Here is a 21,062-nt window from a genome sequence, read left to right as displayed (position 1 = left end):
CAGCATTCGTCAAAAAATTCTTTTTCTTTAATTTTTAGGACTGACTTGTGTGCAGTTGTTCGAAATAAAATAATTATACCAAACAGGTTGACACTCGACATCCTTTTAAGGTTTCAAACGTACAAAGTTCTCAAATATGGTAGGTATGGCCTTTATAACTGAATATCAAATCAAAGTCCTTATAAAAGGTTTCTCAGTTAATAGGTATAGTTTCAAACACTTAGTTGTTGAATCTTGCACAGTGAAAATGTTGTATATGTTAACGTAAAATTGTAAACACCGTTAGATTGTAATATATCTCGCGAGATTATAAACTGTCGAAAGATTGTGAACCTCAGCGTACTGCTTACAATTTAACGTATTATTATTCGGTAGATTGTACTACACTAACTTAGTTATCATTCAAACTTTGGTCAATTACAGATTAATTTTACTTCCCAACAATTTCATATAAATACCGAATAATAATACGTTAATTTGTAAGCAGTTCGTTGAGGTTCACAATCTTTCGACAGTTTACAATCTCGCGAGATAGATTACAATCTAACGGTTTTTACAATTTTACGGTGACATATATATTATTACATACGTAGCAAATGAAAACTAGAGCTATTAATCCTTTACGTCTGCCAGCTATTTAGTATTCCAAACTTAGTAAAAACATGAAGGTAATTAAGAAAGGCGACGTCAATCACGCTTTGGTAAAAAGATAATACATGGTACTTGAGATTACCATACTAAGAAAAAAAATTGCTTTATACACATTTAAAACACTTTCACTAAAGTCACACCAACACTGGTCTCCGTGGTATTTTTAAGGGCTATAAGGGTGTTTGTGCACCCACAACTGCAACTGCAACGCGAACCGGCTCTGCTGTTGCTCGGCGTCGCACGGTGTTCGATTCAAAGGCTGGTAACCCACCAGCGATTTCTGCGAGTTTGTTCGCGTCCAAACATAGGCCATTTCGCTCTTGGTTGTTTGGACTCGGATTCAAATCGTCTGTTTGCACTTGCCTGTCTGTAGATGTTGATCGTTCTGAAGTATTCCAAAAATTAAATTTAAAAAATATTAATTGTATTACGAGCTTGATTAGGAAATAATGCACACCCTAATGTAAATAAAATATGTATACAAAAAATATTGTTAAACACATTTGGCTTAAGCGACATCTGTTGGATGTTTTGTGCACTTCTTGTCGTTGTCGTTAGTAAGTTAGAAGGAATTTAAATAGGGATTGTCTTATTTGCTCTAGGGATTCAATGTCATCGTTGAATCAATGATTGTCGATGAGATTAACTATTTTTGAAAATGAGGTACATTTTGAAATTTTTTAACCTATAAATATTGTATTTTGTCTTTACCCGCATCAATAGTAGAGAAGTCAGTGGAGGGTGTAGTCGCAGGTCGTGGCAGAGGCGCAGCACCTACCAAAGCAGCACACACGGCTCCTGGAGCGGCACCTCGACCGTGACTGCCGCGCCATTTTGATGTCATCATGTTCGCTCGCACGTTGCGCTCCGGGTGTATTAGGATTATGTACATCTAAAATTCATCAAACTACTTTGTCAATGTGTTCATAAACGAAAATGTATTTGACCTATGTTATTTTTCTTTAAAAATCGTTTAAAAAATATTATTATTACGCTGTCGTCAAGATGAAGCGGTGTACCATATTTGAATCATATTGAAACATAGGTATCATATTTGATATCATATTTTATTTTATATCCTATTTGAAACACAGCCATCTTTACACTATTAGATTTTGAATATTGCAGTCCAAATCACTTTAGGATTATGTTTCGAATTAGGTTTCTTTATTTTAAACATGCTTAGCGACTGTTTATACATTTACTTTTTAGAGTGACATTTGTCAACGTCTTATGATAAACCATTCTCACCTTAGGCGCAAACAAGCATGCTAGGGTAACGCTGGCGCTTAGTGATATGGTTACGGCCATACTGGTGACTCGTAGAGGCACGTGACTTGCTGTACCAAAGTACAGAGGTACAAAGGCTAGCCAAATCACACAGGTAGTATACATAGTAAATCCTGAAAGACATTTATTAACGATCATCCTATATAAAACTAATAGTATTACAGAAGTAGACTATTACGCGCATGCGATGAATTTTAGACATCAATCAAGTCTAGGAACGAACGATCCAGCTATTTGGATCGTTTTAAAATAGTGCTTGTAAAGAACACTCATGGGCGACGGTATTTGGTGAGTGTAGTAGCGGTCTACCGTCTATTGTCTTAGACTACTACTGGGAAATTAGTGTAAGTTAAATAAAAACAAAATACCATGTACCATAGATATCGAAATGTAATACCAAATGTTTTTTTAAATGACTTACCAATATATTTACTTTCATTGAAGGCTTCGGGTATCTTCCTGGTTAGAACAGCGTACACAGTACATACAACTATCAATACCACAGGGTAGAAAAACGCTATTGTGTATGACGCATCCACGTAAGAGTCACAGACAAGCATATTGTCTTCCCTGGTGGGGTAGTGGTGGATTGCCCTGGCTGGTGAAGCTAGTTGCCATACGACAACTATTACGACCTAGAATAAGGACACAAAATTATTTTTAAAACCTATTGCTAATGCTGGGTAGAATTCAGTTTCATCTTTAATTATTATTTTCTTTGAGTGACGCAAAATGCAAATTTATTTGATTATTTTCACGTTTTGAGTGCTTTTTATCAGTGGTGGTCAGAGGTCGAGCGACTCTAAAGTTTATCTAACCCATGCAAAGGGTTTAAGTAATATAATATGTATTCATTCTCAGCAGAATAAGTAATAAAATATCGGATAAGTTATCGAATAAAAATAAATTAATAAATTAATTTTACATGCTGTTTGCATTCGTTGACAAAATTACGCATATAAAAGAAACCTACCACTTTGTTCTTGCGCCGGATAACAAAACAAAAAATGTTGTATATCAGAATGTGAAAGTGAAAGAGAGAAGAGGCCTAATGTGTAAAACTGCAATTCTTTTTTCCTCAATGGCAAGCAATAAAACATTTCTTTATTTACAAAAAACGTTGTATTAATGTTATTAACTTATTACCTTAATGAAATCCTAAATTAAGTTTAACTAAAGTTGACATGATATTAATAAACTGTTAGGCGGAACGAAGTTCGCCGGGTCAGCTAGTTATAACTAAATCCACATGTCCCATACAAACATACCTGAATCGATACTAAGATAGAACATATCAAGAGCTGCGACTTGGGTGAGATAAGGCAAGGCCTGCGTGCTGAATGTTTGCTTGCTGCAAATATACGGGCAATCCTATTGGTTTTAGTGAGTAGAGCTGCATACACCACGGTGAAACAGAACCCTGTACTAAACCTGTAAGCATATATTTTAGATTAAAAGAAATGCTCTGTATGTATGAAGGCTCTGTATACGCATATGTTGGAGTATATAAGAGTATAATATAGCTTATGTTTTTCAACCCCTAAGTGCTTTATAATTTTCGAACTTTTACATTTATGTAATATTTATTTACCTTTGCAAAGAACACAAGAAGTCAGTTGGGCGTAGAACTAACGCGAATGTAACCAAGTAGCACATAAGAATTCCGGTGAGTAGCACAAATGACAGCTCTCTACCACTCGCACGAACCACTGGGGTACTACTTCGGAGAACCCACAATATTACTATTAAACTGAAATTAAAATATATATATATTTATTTTTGGATCTTCAATTGTTTTTGTTCAATCTTAGATTCCATTTAAGTTTTGGTGTTTGTGTTTATTATTACATTTAAATACACCTTTGATATACTTTGTTAGAAAAACAGTGATATAAGGTACTCTAATTGCCCATTGTGAAACTAGATGGCGCAATAATAAATGTTTTTCTTACATGGTCAATAAAATTCCGAAAGCAGAGAATGCCATAGCTCCGATAGCTGCAGGTGATGAAGCCTGTAGATACAGTTCTGGTATTTGGGCGCAGCGGGTTCTCATAAGATCCGGTAGTGTTCCACGGGGACACTCCACACATGCTGTCTCCGAATATGGCGATCTGATCTATAGTATTAGTACTACATTTAATTATAATCAATAAATGCCTTTTTACATTTTCCTCACTTTTATTGTGTTAACTTGTTATTTAATCTCTAAAATTTTGTATTTTACTTTAATCGAATTTTTTTTTCTTATAATTTTTTTGTAAAGTAGTAGCCAATTCAATATTGTATACCTTTTGCATAAGATAATCATGTAAGATTATTTCTAGAATTTAAGTTTTTGATAAAATTCCTTCTCGGTAATAGACATATCTAAACCTACGAAATTCCAGAATATTTCATATGTGGACCTCGTACACATTACCAACACGCTATTTTTTATTGCAGACTTCTATTGATTCACAGTATACGAAGTACCTCATATTGCGTGCAGTTGAAGCAATGCCAGCAGCAGCTTTCTCCCTCCACGTACTGCTTGGCCTGGCCCAGCTCACATTCCGCACTGCATACTGACTCGGGTGGTTTTCGTTCATCCCATTTAAATTGGATCTCTGGAAATAGTTCAGCCGCTTTTAGAGTTAAATTCTATGTAACTTTTTGCTTTAATTTCCCAAGACAAAAGATTTCCTTTACTTTGTAATAATTGCACAACAGAACCACTATTAGAAATAGATATTGTTTTTAAATTAGTTTGGTTTCTCGTGAAAGATAATGGCATTTTTATTACTTTAATGTGTATTTGAAGTACATTTTTCTCTTTTTTTGTTGTATTTATGTAAAATTTTATGACAGATGTGCCCAGTATGAACTATAGTTTTGTTAAAGAATACTATAAACATCCTTTTGTATAGACTTATAATAATTATTATTAAAAAAATGGTAAAACAAAAATTACCGTCCATAATCAATTCCAATTCTCCATCGAGATAATTGCCAACTTTGAGCCATCGATACACTCTAGGAGAGACTTGCTTGAAGTGCAAGATGTTATACCGAGCCGGTCCATCACCATATTGATCAAAGTGGAACTCATCGCCGCTTAGACCTATTTTATGTAAAAAGATATGTCTAAACAAAGTAGCTTCTAAAAGTATTTACCAGTAGAAGCTAATGCAGGATTCAATTACGTTTAAATTTTACGATTATGTTTTGTCAAATTGATAGTAGAAGAGTGTTCCGATTCGCTCGCTTTACAGTAGGTACCCGTAAGCACATGCTTACTTATTTATTTATTAACACTTCGTTGCATTACAATTTAAAAATTGAACATAATTAAATGAAAAGGATGGCAACTGGCGGCCTTATCGCTTTCGAGCGATCTCTTCCAGGCAACCACTGTGAGAGAGAAAAAAAAAATTAGATAAGGTAGGCGCGAAGTGCAAAAATACATATAACATATATGTAGTCATAAAGAAAAAAAAATAAACAGGAACAAAAAACCAACTGAACTAATAAAGGATACATGAAAAGTAAAAAGTGCACATGAATCATGATATTTTAAGAAGTTTATTATGTTAGTTATTAAACTTTACTAAAAATGTCATAGATTTGCACTTCTACTCGATGCACTATTAATTTTCTTTTATTATTTAAAATGTCTATTGTATATTCTTTGTATGGTAAAACGTAATGCTACGTAGATAATAATTTACCTAAAATTTATAATGGTCATATGTTTATCTTAGATATTTTTTACAAATTTAAATAAATTTCTGCTACAATGGGCCACTCGGTTAATATAAATTATTTATCGTTCGATTTAAAAACATATTTATTCATTGTAATCCATGGTGGCGAAAATAATTTGGATAAAGAAGAAGGCATTTTGGGTTTCTGTGAGGGTTTCTAATGGGTAGGGCACAGTGCCCAAGTCTTACATAACACTCTACTAGTGCAGAGGTATTATCACCACATTGACTTCGATTACCTGTAAATTGCACTTGTCGCAAATATCGTAGTAGTGTAGGTCCGTTGACAGGCCGCATCGCTTCACATAGCCCTGGACGGCCTCCACAAAGGTCTTTATGCATATCCCTGAAAAAATCATGTATCTTTAGGGAAATTTATAAAAACCCGCTAATTAGAATTGAATTAAACGTAGGACGTAGGAAGCACTCGTGTCTGAGAGACTGATCTCTTTTCACATCCTACGCACCCTTTTATAGCATTATAACGACGGATTTAATTTTTTGATTAAAATGGAAATAATTTTTAACAATATAAATATACACTTGTTCCATTTAAATAGCGGTTGAATTTAAATTAGTTTTTACCTAATAGCAAACACAAATGCCCATACTGCATCAGCAACGAACTGCAATTGGGCCTCAAATTCGGTATTTTCCGTTGACAGTTTCTCCCGTCCAGTACAAGCTTTATAGTTTGTATTGTATGGTGTTCTTGGTGCTCCAGGGTAGCGGCAACGAAACTGTTCCTCCCAGAACTCTGCCAATAAAATTGTAAATCAGCATCACAAATATATACAAAGTGCAATTCAATTCCTATAAACTGAATTTGCAATCGGTGATCAATCAGTTGGAATTTCATTAATAATAATTAAATAAAGCACTCCCTTTAAAATAATCATAGCAATTACACAGCTAATGTAATAATTAAATGGAAGCGCTGCGGTTTACCGAATGTTTGCTTACATTGTTACAATAATTGGTAATTCAGTTTCAAAAATAGATAGCTTATATAGTAATGTTTCTATGATTTAAATAGGCGTTTTTGTATATGGAGAAATAGTTGGGCGAAATGAATTCGAACCGAAACGTGTTCAAGTCTACATACAAACTCGACTAACCCAACTAATATCTATTTAGGTTTCGTGAATCAATGTGAAAAAAATAAAAAATAAGTATGAGAATAATGGGTCTTTTGTACTAAATAGGTATCGACAAAATTAATCTAGGTAATCAGTTTGATATCGATATTGCTTATTGTTCAATTGGCATGTATTAAAAATATTTTACCGACAAACCACGGATTCCTTGCGTTGTTCTCCGGCGTAAGGCTGAGAAAGTACTCCTTAAATCCTATCACAGGGTTGGCCTGGGGTTGGACACTAATGGTTCCCTCCACAACAGGTTCGTTGCCAGCGGCAACTAGTGCCCTGGCACTCCATCCATCGGATCCGACCCAGCCGAAGATGTTTTCTGCTTTCTTACGCTGAACTGCTGCCATTACCCCAGCTACTTCTTGGTCAGATCCAAATACTATTACGCCTGAAGTAATATATTTTAGTTATTAATTAGAAGCGGAAACCAAATAAAATCATCGCACACTTAAAGCCAAAATTACCCCCTTTAGTTTTTCCCACACACATAAATTGTAATATAACAATCTTGTTTTCGATAATGTCCAAAAGGTTGAATACACTTATATTGAAGTCAATTAGATTTAACGCTTAAATAAGCCAAGTAAGTGTTTTTAGCGTCGCAACCCCACTATCCCTAATTTTATGTTAGTTATCACAATTAAATGTTTTTCACAATTAAAGCCAGACCAGATCTTGAAACTTGTGTCAAGCCTTGAGACCCCTTGACCAGCTTCAAACAAAGAGTTTCATTTATTTGAACATCTCTCCAAAAACCGTCACCGAACTTAACTCCGGCATTTCTTAAAGTCTCAATATTAAATTTATATATTTATATTATTTTTTAAATTAAAATCTACATTTTGAGTATTTGACAGCTTTGTGCAGACCTTTTGAAAATGCAATGCAATTATCTAAGTCCGAGTCCTTTTTACTCCTATTTGTCTAGAGAAGGTTTATAAAATTATTATAGCATTTTTACATTTGCCACTTCGATTAGGATTCCTAGATGGAGAAGTCGTGCTTGGATAAACATAATACTCTACACTAGTATTACTTCAACGGAGGATTCGTTAGGATTTTAGAAGTCACATAATAAAATACAGACTTCACCTCTAGCACGTGGTCTTGATAAAAGTCGTTCTACAATATCATCGTATCCCTTTTCATCAGCTGCACCAGAATCTTTAGCTAATCTTTCTTTTACCGCAATGCAGATGTCATTTCTAGCAAGCAAAGTCTCCAATTCTTCAAATGCCTGAAAATGTAACTTTCTTAAAACAGCAATCTAAGTTTAGAAACTTTGCAATGACAACGTTAGTTTTGGTATTCTTCAACAGTATTGTAAGTTTTGTGAAAAGTATCTTGCTTAAGAATTTCGAGATGTCAGAATCATACCCTATTTTTTGTTATATTTTTCTGTTCATTGAATTATGCTTTTTTTTAATATTTTGTGTTTTCTGTGAAATTGTGCTTGTGTTTACAGCTTAGTCATGTTAAGGGTGTTATTATATTGTACTTTGGCGAGAAACCCAAAAATCAAATTCTTGATCACCTTTCTCATTAATTTTAAAATATTAAAAGGAATACAATACAATAATTTATTTTTCACAAGTAATTATATTACGAAGCGCAAAAAATATCAATTATAAACCTTTCCCCTATAATTCAACTCGAAAAGTATGATTTATAACCTGTGAATTGAACTCTATAGTTCAGTATCTTTATTTCAGGATAATTAGTATTTTATTTATGATTTAGAATGTTATTACCTTAATACCGTAGTTGGACTCTTCATAAATTATAGATACGTATCTCCAGCCAAGAATTTTCACGATTTCCACCATCGCCTTGACTTGATGAAGATCTGATGGTATTGTTCGTGTGAAGTACTCAAATCGGGCTTTGTTGGAAAGCTCCGGTGACGTCGAGAAAAAAGAAACCTGAATAGAAAAAATAAATTTAAAATTGTTTTCGACTAATAATAGCAACGTTGTCTGTTTTGCTTTGAAGAAATCTCAGAACTTCTTGCGCCGTTTGAGAAGGCTATCTTAAAAAGCGGATTGTTAATTAAATTTTTTTTTGTTACAAGCTTTCATTCGTTGTTGCAAGCATGAAGTAAGGTTAGTTAGCGAGATTACTGACCTTCTACACATTGTTTTTATTGTACTAAAATAGTAAAAATTAAATTAAGTTCTTAATTAAGTAACGTAAGATTTTTCAAATGAAGAAGATTTTAAAACTACCTACAAAGTTCTAATGGCAAAATGTCAAGTTAATAAAGACGCTTAAATGAAACTTGCAGTAAAAATTGGTTCTTACTTTAATTAACATTTTATAGAGTTTTCCGAGCTTTTCTTCGCGTTCCTTTGTCGAATAACTTTTAAATTTAACTTGACGTAACGTCTTTTTCACTTTGTTTTCTGCTTACAAAAATGATTAAGGTTTTAAACGTTAAACTTGTCACCTTCAGAATGACGTAAATACCCTTTAGTAAGTAACATAACATTGTCTACAATATACTGTGTATGCTTTTAATTGCAGGCAATTGCTAGTATTACGATACCTTCGTCTCTCACAATAAGAAAAGACAAGGATTTCAAACTTTCACAAAATCTTGTGTTGAGCGTAATGCTAGAGTTTAATAAGAAAACATGGCTGGACCAATCCTGAGATTTAGTATTGGATTTGTCAGCCTTGTGCGTTCACGGGCTTAAGGTTTGTTGAAGACCTTGTTGTTCGATCAGCGACAAAGCTGGAAATCCAGTTGCATAATATTTAGGGGTGCCCATAGGCTGGGAAGTTGCAGCCTAGATGTAGGTCTTTCTCTTTCGCGATATGGGCCAGCGAGTCATCCCCCTGTGTAGCGATGGAATGGAGAGCTAACAGAAATTATTTTGGACAGCTTTGGCAAGAAACCGGAAATCTCGAGTCTCCAAAGAGAGGCGGGCCTATTTGTCGCCAAATTCGGCAATGTACTCTGATTTTGCTCTAGCGATTTCCTGTTTGAAGGGCCTGGTGGCTGAGTGATAAGCTTTTTTTACGTTCGTCGATAGTCACATCACAGGATGTCGCCGCGTCTGCCCAGGCTAAAGCATTCTCGACGACGCAAGGCCGCCTTGCAAAAACGGCATTTGACAAAAGCAAATCGGTCCCCAAGGGTAGGACGCAAAAAAAACCGCGAAGCAAGGCAAAACTAAAGGGCATCTTTAGTATCCTCTCCATACATACTAGTTATTACTTATCGTCTATAAAGGAACTTAATGTCGTACCTGTGGTATCTTAAATAATCGCAGTAGATTAGCAACTTGGACTGACGTCACACTGGAAGCTGCTCCAACCACACCTGATATCACTTTCCTGACAGCTGATGCATTGCAGGCATATTCTTCGTCGTCAATATTGCTGATCGATCCTGATGATAAACCGTTAATAGTAACTAGCGACCTCTTACTAGTTGGTATAGCACAACATACTAAGATTAAGTTATTTTAAATAATATGTGAAATACCACAAGACCACTATATGAAATAGTAACAAATCAGATTTACGACAGAGTAGGGTTGACCTAGTGGCTTTAGCGCGTGACTCTCACCTACGAGGCCGTAAGTTCGAATCCCGGCTGTGAACTAATAAAGATTCTGTCAATGCGCGTGTGTAACTCGCTCGTTTGGCAAAGGAAATCCTCTTAAGGAAACCAGCATCCCTTAGACCCAAAAAGTCGACGGCGCGATACAGAAGGAAGAAAAAACAAATGATCATCAAACAGTTACAGAAATTTGAGACCCAGACTTTAAAAGTTTCAAATTTTGTCAAAAATTAAAAAAGAAGATGAAGATAGGGGAAGGAGATAAGTGTAGAAAGCAGTTTCTGTATGGCAAGTGATAACAAGAAGCATTCACTTTATACATCCTACAAACAAAATGCTATGGAGTGATAAAAAACACAGTACAAAAAAAATACACTACGAACATGAAATACAATATAAAAAACAATAACAAGTACTTTGATATTGATTATACTATGTTATAATGTTTAGTCAATGTAAAAAATCTACTCAAAGCCAATTTATTCATCAATTTCTGAGTTAACAAAATGTGTAACGCAAATAAAAACTGTTCCTTTGTAGTTTTAAAAATACAGTTTTACCGCTGGAGTTGAGGTTGAGGTTGAGGTTAATTTTCTCCCAACTAAATGTAGAGTTTTGTTATTTTTTGCGATTTTTTCCTCCTGGGTGCTATTTTTAATAATAAATGAAACAACGTTGAGGCATATTATGCTTTCGGTATTTTTACGGTGAATTTTAGTAATCGTTTATTACTTAAGTTCCGTTTTCGTAAATTATTAGTATAGGCATGAATTGCGTATTGGTGGTGTATTATACATATTTTTAGCTAAGTTTGTGATGTAGTAGGAAAATTCATCCAAAGCTTTGAAAATATCAAAAATAAAATACATACTTATGTATTTTTTATTATATAAATTAGAGTTTTTTACCTTTAATAAAGTCTAGCGCCATTTCCAGCCCCCTGGTATCACTATCACAGTCATCCAGTACTAGAGCTCCAAGCCTGACACCAGGTGGTGGTAGCCCAGCTCGCACAGCTTCATCCAGCGCAAAAAGCATAGTTTCCAATGCCTGCACACCTCCCTGAGCCATTAGAGGACCACAACGCGCCGCGCTGGTCATACCTTCGGAGCCTGTTGCTCGACCGTGTACCTTTACACAAATAAATAGGCTTTATATGGTTCTGGAAAAATAAAATCTACCTATCATTAATTATATAAAAAGTTTTGGGAGGGGCCTCATAGCCTAGCGGTCTTATTAAGTGGCAGCTAGGTGAGGGGTACCGGGTTCGATTCCCGGTTCGAGAGCAAGTTTTAATTTAATTTATAATTTGTTCTCGGCCTTTGGGAGGGTTGTTCGGTGCCGGGCGAGTGCCTAAAACCGTACATGGAGGACATGGTCGAATTTCTAAGGCAAAAAGCACGAATTATAAAAATCTTATACTTGACGCTGGCTAATGCACAAACCGTGCCAGAGCCATTTAAAAAAAAAAAGTTTTGGGAATTAACCAAATTTTGTTGATTTTTGATTGCACTGAAACTTTCTTGGTAAGCCTCTTATAGTCATGCTCTTATAGAAACTATTTCTAATAGCTAGCTCCCCTAGCTCCTTTGCCTAGTTAGCAAATGAAATATTAAACCAATTAGTACTGACTATATTGAACTAGCTTAAAATTATATGAAAGCTCAAACTACACAATGGAGTGGGTGGAGACTTTAAATAATTAGACTATTTACTTGTTGAAACGTCAGTTAAGAAACTAATAAACTTCTGTGTTATGATTATAAAAATTGCAAGTTAAAATATACCTATATCATCTAATATTAAATTAATAAATTTGTCACAAAATCTCTAAATCGGATTTCAACTTAATGTTGTACAGAACGTGGGAAAAGTTTAACTTTGTCGGTGACACATTTAATTACACACATACGCTGTTATTAGATTGCGAAAAGCGAAGGCAATTAATGTGTTACGTTATTACAAAACAAAATAAATACAAAATTTGTATATATAGGAGATAAATGATAAAAAGTTTCCATAGTCATACAAATCAGGGTTCTTATCTTGGTTGAGTTTTTGAAGTAATACTTCTTTAGGCGCATTATGAAAAATTGATGAGAGTGAAATTTTACGATGCGCGCGCACAGTTACACAAAATTAACAGAATGAAGTTGCCCACGGAAGACGGCATTGGACATATTTTAAAAACAACATTCGAATAATAATATAATTTATGTTACACTTAATGTAAGAAAATAATAATAAATATTTATTTATTTAATTTTTCAAATGTAAACTGAACTTTATTGACTATAATGACGCCTTTTCCAGTCTTTGATTATTTAATTGTAATTAATTATTTGCATGCAATTAAAAACTATTTTTAATAATGCCAAAGAAGTATAACTTCTTACGCGCGTACATAAGTACACGCACCCTTTTTTGTAATTATGCGCAATATAAACAGCATCACTGTCTTGGCGAGTCTGATGTTTCTAATGCTCATATTATTTGGTTTACTTATCATGAAATCACTGACAGCCAGTCGAACTAATAAGCAAAAATCAGATATGAGTGGTTTTATTTTCTATGTCTGTCTTAATATTTGTATTAATAAGTTTAATATTATCGCAAATATCTCTTTCAAAGCATATTTAGCAGAGAGCGACATAGATTTTTTTTTAAATATTCTAATGTATGTGTGAAATCGTCACAACAGCCTTGCGATTCTGTAACTCATTGGCATGGCATTCTGATAAACCTTATCAGAATGCCAAATCATAAAATAACTGCTTCACGACTGATTTGAGAGCGACCGCCGATGCGAAAACCGCTGTGTGAGTTCGAGAAGTGAGTTACAGAATCGCAAGGCAGGTCTTATTTTAAAATATGGATTATTTATATTACTTTACCCGAAAAAAACAACATAAACATAGTAAAAGCCAGCGTAACCAGCGTCAGCGTAAAATATTTGTATAAACAAAGTAATTTACGATGTATAAATTATATACAAATTTTATACACAAATACTCGATTAAGTCTATCATTTGTCATTAATTTTAGAATATTAGAATTGTAATTAATTCTGGAGCCCTAGTCTGATTACCGCACTGTGAAATTGGTCAAAGAGCCGCTAATACAATGACAGGAACTGTCAATGGCCGAACAAAGATAAATGGGGATCCTCTGTCGAGTTTCATTCAGGGCTTGCATTGAATGGCTCTATTAATAGTTACCACCCATTATTAGATTGAAAATTACAGCCGAATTCATAGACGTGCTTTATATTATCTCTAATAGTAGATTATTATTATTAATAATAGCATACGCGGTTGTTAGCAGTGTGAATTATTAATAATTAACGGCTAACAGCCGTGTATGTTAATCCAATTAGTTAACACTGATATAAGTTTAAGAAAGATTTGCTTATATAAATTTATTTTTTACATTACGCAAAATGAATGGTGTTTTATAATTGAAAACTTGGGCCGCGAGATACTGTGATCCTTTTTACTCGTATATTAAAAAGGATATGTTCGGGTTACTAGAAAATATCATATTAAACATACAATTAGTATAACATCGCTCGAAGCATAGTACTCGAGCGTCCATTGTTAAAATACTATGAAAGGGTAATGGTAATTAATAATGTTAGTGGTAATTTAGTAATTAAATACCAAATAATATTATCTTTCAATGTACCACAACGTTCTATTATAGCTTTTAATATAGTCCTGGTCTGTACTAGCTCAATGTAATTTAATATCATAATTTAAAATATGTGGAATATTTATATTTATTTTATGTTTGCTTACGCCTCATACACAACATCATATTCTCAATAATAATAAAAGGCAGAATATATTTTATTCTGTCTTCATCTTTCTTATAAGCATATCACGATTCATTTAAGTTATTAAATCGAAATGAAACAGTGGCGCTAAAACCTTTTTCCGTCTGGGCTTCAAATTTCTGTATGTTTCGTGATCATTTGTTTTATCTATTAGCCAAGTAGTTGATCAGCCAGCCCTGCGATTCTGTAACTCACTTTTCGAACTAACACAGCGGTTTTCGCATCGGCGGTCGCTCTCAAATCAGTCGTGAAGCAGTCATTTTATGATTTGGCATTCTGATAAACAATAAACTACAAGCTCCCATCTTTTCGAGTTCGAAAAGTGAGTTACAGAATCGCAAGGCTGTACCTGACACACGCCATCGACTTATAGGGTCTAAGGCATGCCGGTTTTCTCACGATGTTTTCCTTCACCGTACGAGTGTTAAATACGCACATAGACAGAATGTTCATTGGTGCACTGCCGGGATAACCCTAAGGCACGATGAAGCCACTAGGCCAACACTCCTTACTATATAACTATAAATATAGTTTTTAGGTATTCTATTATATTATTATAGTAAACCTTATAATATGCTCAATACAATTCATTTTCTATTTTATAAAACTTAAGAAACGCCTGTGAAATGAGTGAGGTCAACTTATGTTGCCAGGTCACTGGTTTCTGAAGGGTTGTGAGCGTGCCTGTGTGTAATTATATACGTACATCGTAATTTAAATATCAAGATAATTAATTTAATAAAGTGTGTGTGTGTGTGTAAATCTTAAACTTTATAAGGGATAAATAGGCCTAGGGGACACCCAAAAAGGACAATCATCACAGGCCTTTAAGGGAGGAGTATGCTCTGACTTTAAACAGTTGGAAGGCACCCACCGGGAGTCGATTCCACAGTTCGCTATTTCGCAAAAGAAATACATCTACATTGGTACTAGGTAGGGATTGTCTCATGGTATATCTTCTATTAGACAATAACTAAAAATTGTATTTAATTCATCTAAATCATAAATCTTTGCATTAAGTCATCATTATGCCGCAGTTGATGACTCAATTCTAAATTTCAGCTTGACTAAGTTCTTGTTTGACATGGTAACGAAGCTTGCATGCAATTTTCTTTTATAGACCATAAAAGATCTAAAAAACAACGCCCTATAAAAACAGAATAAAAAGATATCGGTCCCGGAAGATAAAATCTGAATGTAAATTAACCTAACATTTTTGACGGAAAATGTGTCGTATTATCATATCTTCAATAATGTTATGGTTACGCTTATCATAACCATGCCCTTGCTGGAGGGCATCCAGCCTGTTTGTTTTTTGTATTGAGTTTTCAACGTTAGTTTCCAGTTTCGCAGAAACTTGCTCGTGATCATTTTTTTTAAAAGAATGTCATCCTTCTAACCCTTATTGAACACTTTATATCTTGAATAATTAAAACCTTAGCAGGGTTAATTTTTCTTTTTTATATAACTGCAAACGAACCTGCGGGAGGCGCAAAAAGGGCAGTCATCGCCGCCCATAAACACCCATTTTTAGTGGGTGCGTTGCCGGCCTTTGAGGAGTATACTCGAATTTTGAACATTTGGAGGTCCTATCTCTCAGGGAAGATCCCCACCGGGAGTCGATTTCACAGTTCGCTAGTTCACAAAAGAAAATGCTTTGTGAAACGGCCATCAAGGTTAGAAAAACCAAAATAGTTAAGCATCTAACCACAGAGCTGAACTCGGTCAGCGCTAAAACATGGGATTCGTCGAAACACCTTGTAAAAAAAATTTGATTTGAAAATATATGTTTTTTTTTTATTACACAATATTAACAAAAGCCTTTATAGTCCGCTTCTTTCAACCTATAGTTGAAGCAGTTTTACTCTTAAACTATGAGACCGATGTACATAAAATATATATTATATTTTATTTTATGTCTATGTTTTATTTTTTAATGTTCATTTGTGTACTCTTGCAGATAATTGGCGTCATACATACTATATTAGGATAATTTTGTGTATATAGTTACGCCTTCGAAAAGCTAGTACTCGCGCGATGTGATAATAGCGTAAAGGATTATACATTTTCTTCTGTTGGAGTAAAGACGTTATTTAGCGAGAAAAAAATTACCATGAAATGATTGATATATATATAATGTCAAATAAATAACATCGCGAACTAACAATAACAAGTTCTCTCCAATTACGCATTTATTTATTTTATAAAAATATAGCGATAAAAGAAAACGTGGTATACGATGTGACATTAAATATTAATGTTTATTGCCTTTGATATCATCTTTACGATATTGCGTACAAGATCATATGAACGTTTCAGGTGAATAGGCTTTCACGGATGTTTCTTGGATGGAGGTGAATATTCCATGTAAATCATTATTAAAATTGCTATTAGTACATCATCGCTCATGGTTATCATCATCTTATAGTTATAACAATATGAAAGGAATACTAAAAGCCAGAGTTGGGATTAGATAATATATTTCTTAACTATCACTAGGGCCAACAGGAAACCAGCGTTACTTAGAGACAATGTTAGGCACAGAAAGCTGAACATCGATCACCATCTTCATCATTGTTCGACTCATGCATATACTGCAAAAAGTAACCTTATGATGTCATCTGAATGCGCAACTGTCTATAGCACAGCTACAAACTGGCTTCCCTCAAGAAAGAAGCTGACTTATATAAAAGAATATGATCAAAGAACAGTGCATTTAAGGATAAGGGTAAGATTCATTTTTGATATACGAGAGCCTACTTAACGCAAAGTCTAGGCTCTAAAACTACATCTAAGAGATGGGTCTTAGGGCTAAGACGCCACCGAATCGATAATTGTCAATTAACATCACTAGGTAAGTATAAGTTAAAGTTAGTTAAGTTTTGTTTTGTTGTAGTTGTTATGTTATATATCAATATTAAATGAGTTTCTCGTTTTCTTTCTTTTTAGAATAAAAATTCTTGCCTCATAAAACAGTTTACGACTATAACCAAATTCGTACTTTGGATATCAATGCATAACGTTTGCTTACAGGCGCAACGAAAGAACAGTTTTCTGATACTAAATTTTAAATAAGTAATGTTAAGCGTAAACGCATTTTATTTCCGTAAAAGCGAATTCTCTATTAAATGTTAACCAATCAAATATATTGTGATTCAAGAGACCTCTTCTCTGCTCTGATGTATCAACGACTAGATGACTGTGTCCTCCAATTATTTTTACGGGAAGTGACTCTCCCCTTCACTTGATGCCGTTTCAAACTATTCAAGAATTATACGATTTGTAAAAATTGGTAAAGTTTTAAGTTGGTGTCTGGTAGATAGTAGTGGTGGCCTCAGCTGGTGCTTTCCTCGCCATACACTGCCACAGGGACCAAACTGTTTACATTTGTTTGAATTTTCTATTTAACCCTTTTTTAAATATTATTATTATCATGTAGGTTAAGTTGTAAATACTAATAATAAAAACGTAAATAATACTCTATATACGTATAGTAGAACAGTATTTCTTTGCAGTTCAAACTCACACTTATGTCTTGAATACAGGTTATTTGAGTTAAAACAACACAAAAACTAAGCTAAGGTCTGCCTAGCGGGCATCGACAAGATTTGTGTCACGAATAAAATAGCGTTGTCAGACTTCTTTACGACTAGCTAAATTTAGTTAATATTTGTTAAATTAGTATTTGGTTAAATTATTTTATTTTTAACCTAGTAAAACTTAGTTATATTCATTTAGTATTTATAAGTTCGTCTAATTATAAGAGGATTGAATTGAAATTAGAAATTCAAAACTAAAGTTCTATAATTAAGTTTAAAGTATTGTTACGCTTAAGTTCTTATATTAATTTAATGTCGAGTTTAGTGCAAAGACGTGTGAATGTGATAATTTTATATTTATTCTTAAATAAACGCCATTTTGTATACTTCTTATAAGAACATCGGAACCAAAATTAAGACAGTAAAATAAATACATAGGGCTAAGGTAAACTTATTCCAAAATATGGGTTGTAGGTGATCTTACATTTTTCTATAGCAAAAGACAATATAATTCAATTTGTGTAGGAAAATCCACGAATGGTAAGTTATTGTTATATTAGACGAAGGTAAGTAATACTAACGCCCTTTACCAGTAAGCAACAAAAATACCAAAAATATAATGTGTATTACTAACACTTAATAAGTTTTTTAATTTGTGGGATCGTTGAACAGATGAAATATACATTATAACCTAAACGTAGTACCGTAGTACGTTAAGTGAAATATTTGATTGTAAATAATATCTGTATTATAACGAACGAAACGGCTACAATTAGTATGAAATAATTTTAACAAGGAAATCCATGCATTTAGTGCATGGTACGTGACAGGTGCTAAGCCAAGTGACCTAAATATGACGCCAAGTTAACATAGCTACTTCCTACATTTTCCGTCAAGTGTTAGCGGCGCTTTACGCTACGGTTAAATATTAAAGTATGGTTGCTTAGTCCACAGAAATAACCAGAAAATAATGCACGTACTTCAATACATTTCACATTTACTAATAATTTTGAGAAGAAACGGTTTGATGCATCCAAACAAGACATATATGCTTCAGAATACGAAACTAGGACTTATCTGCGGCTGCTTGAGCACGCAAGATTATAACAAAATCAAAGTTTATTCAGGTTGGAAAGAAAGCTCACTTGCATAAAATAGAAGGAACAAATTTTTTAGGTTTGACAAAATAAGAGTCCAATAAATTATGTGTAAATGAAGATTAATATATGTATGTCTGAAGAACGACCAACGACTTATTTAAAAACGCACAGATAAGTAATTTCAGATCTTCATTCTAAATCATTTAATTTATAGAAAATGTTTTACGACACCAACGTAATTAATGAGATCACGATCAATTTCGTTTGTATTTCAGCAAAGCAAGTCACTGTGCCATTAAGGCTTTAACCGGATTTGCAACCTCATTTCATGGGTTAATTGACAAATGACATGCGATAAAAACAACAGTGTAATGTAAATAATCATATATAGGGTAAAGATCAGAGAAATTTGTATAAAACTAAGGTCCATTCTCGAACGGAAATCAGAGTAAAATTGCCAAACCTAAACAAGTTGTTATTAAAAGTACTTTATAAAGTTTCTTGGTTTCTTTGAATCCTTAATTGTTAAATACCTAATACAGCAATTCTAACAGAAATTCAAATGTAACCTACCATCATTAATCCACCAAGAACGATATCACCTTCAACAATTGCAGCATATTTCATCGGCCATACTGTTTCATTTTCTGTTTTCTTTTTCACTATTAATCTATTTTGAGGATCGCTTTTGTTTTCCACACTTTTCGACTTCCGCGATACTTTCTTCTTCGATTTTACCTTTTTAACTGGTGCTTCAGTAGAGGATTTCGTTTTCCTTTTTCCAACATTATTAACTTTACGGTTTTCTGTATATGGTTTTGATGTGATTACAGATAACGCTGTAGTCCCTTTATCATCATCTACTACTTTTATCCTTTTATCATCTGCTACTTTTTCCTTATTCAAAGTATTTATTTCACTGCTTGGTTCAGTTGAAGGAGAAATAGGATCTGCTTTACTATTAAGTACAGACATACTATTGGGTTTTATTGTATCTGTAAAAGCAAACGCTAACTGCCTTTCAGGAAGCACTTCACTTGAATGCAACGATGAAGCACTCGGATGCAACATTTCTTTTGCTTTTTGCTTCTTTTTAAATAGCTTGGTTAAATCAAAAGGACCAATGAGAGAATGCGCTTCTCTTTTTATTCTATAGTACTCATTCACTGAGTAATATTCTAAGGTGTCCGAAAAATCTGAGTTTTGATTGATGTTTTCAATAATTTTTGATATATTATAGTATGGACCTATGAATACGTAATGGTGGTCGACGGTGGTCGTAACTACCAATTGGCAGACGACCACCAAAGTCACGGCTAGCATTTTTATCCTTCTAGCATTTCAATTATTTTAACACACACTGACTCACTTGTTTTATTTTGTTTATCGTCATTGTTCTGTTCATTTTGCACCTCGTAGTTTATGTAACTACACCTCTATTAATTTATAAACACACCATCCTTGTGAAGTTTATGAATATTCGAAAACAAATATTATGAATCTCCAAGCTTCCCAATATACCTTTTATTATCAGTTTTACTTAAAACAAAAAGTATTATAATTTTGCCACATAAATAATCAAGCGTAATTTAATGGAGAGTAAAGTTTTCCCGCGCTATTTCCCGAACAGCGATGACGTCACATGTCGAATCACTACGGCGGAGGGAACTGCCGTGTCGGTGGACGCGCTCCGTCGCTTTCAGTGGGATGGTGTTAAGCGAAAAGGTGAAATTTATATTTTACTTTTCACTTAAATTTCCATTTTCATTAACGTCAAAAGCTTCGACTCGTACAAAAAGATTTTTTCCATCTGCAGAAATATTAAAGCTACTTTAATGTAATATATTTGGTAGTTAAATGAACACAATTTTTTTTTTAATGTCACTCTTATAAATATAATCTATATAAATTAAAATGAATCGCAAAATATGTTTCTAAGCGAATCGACATTGGTAAAGTATTTTATTTATTTATTCCATGAACTCTGAGGAAGGTTGATGAGAGAAAAATTGGAAACAAAGACTAAGTAAAAAATCATTTTAAGGCAAAACGAAGTTCGCAGGAGTGGCTAGTATATAATAATAGTCCTCATCATTTCTTGTATACTATATATATATAAAATAATAAAAAATAAAAAAAAGTGATGGAATTCGAATTAGAGATGTTTACATCTCGATCTCTG

At 33.8% G+C, this 21,062-nt stretch overlaps 1 protein-coding gene across 1 annotated transcript; it reads right to left on the bottom strand.

The window, feature by feature from the left end:
* Positions 1–492: 492 nt before the first annotated feature.
* On the bottom strand, positions 493–20,531 carry LOC125049195 (metabotropic glutamate receptor 2-like). Its single transcript, XM_047648341.1, has 17 exons — positions 19,454–20,531; positions 11,315–11,537; positions 10,090–10,232; positions 8,590–8,760; positions 7,931–8,075; positions 6,975–7,226; positions 6,273–6,444; positions 5,927–6,033; positions 4,895–5,044; positions 4,417–4,550; positions 3,894–4,060; positions 3,533–3,691; positions 3,210–3,372; positions 2,363–2,576; positions 1,903–2,054; positions 1,363–1,543; positions 493–1,036 (listed from the first exon to the last, which is right to left on the bottom strand). Exons 1-17 carry the CDS (start codon positions 20,201–20,203, stop codon positions 822–824), a joined length of 3,498 nt encoding a protein of 1,165 aa, XP_047504297.1. The 5' UTR covers positions 20,204–20,531; the 3' UTR covers positions 493–821.
* Positions 20,532–21,062: the final 531 nt, after the last annotated feature.

Source organism: Pieris napi, chromosome 4, assembly GCF_905475465.1.
Source record: "Pieris napi chromosome 4, ilPieNapi1.2, whole genome shotgun sequence".
NCBI classification, from domain to species: domain Eukaryota; kingdom Metazoa; phylum Arthropoda; class Insecta; order Lepidoptera; family Pieridae; genus Pieris; species Pieris napi.
Note: the sequence above shows the minus strand (reverse complement) of the source record. Positions and strands in the feature narration are given on the sequence as shown.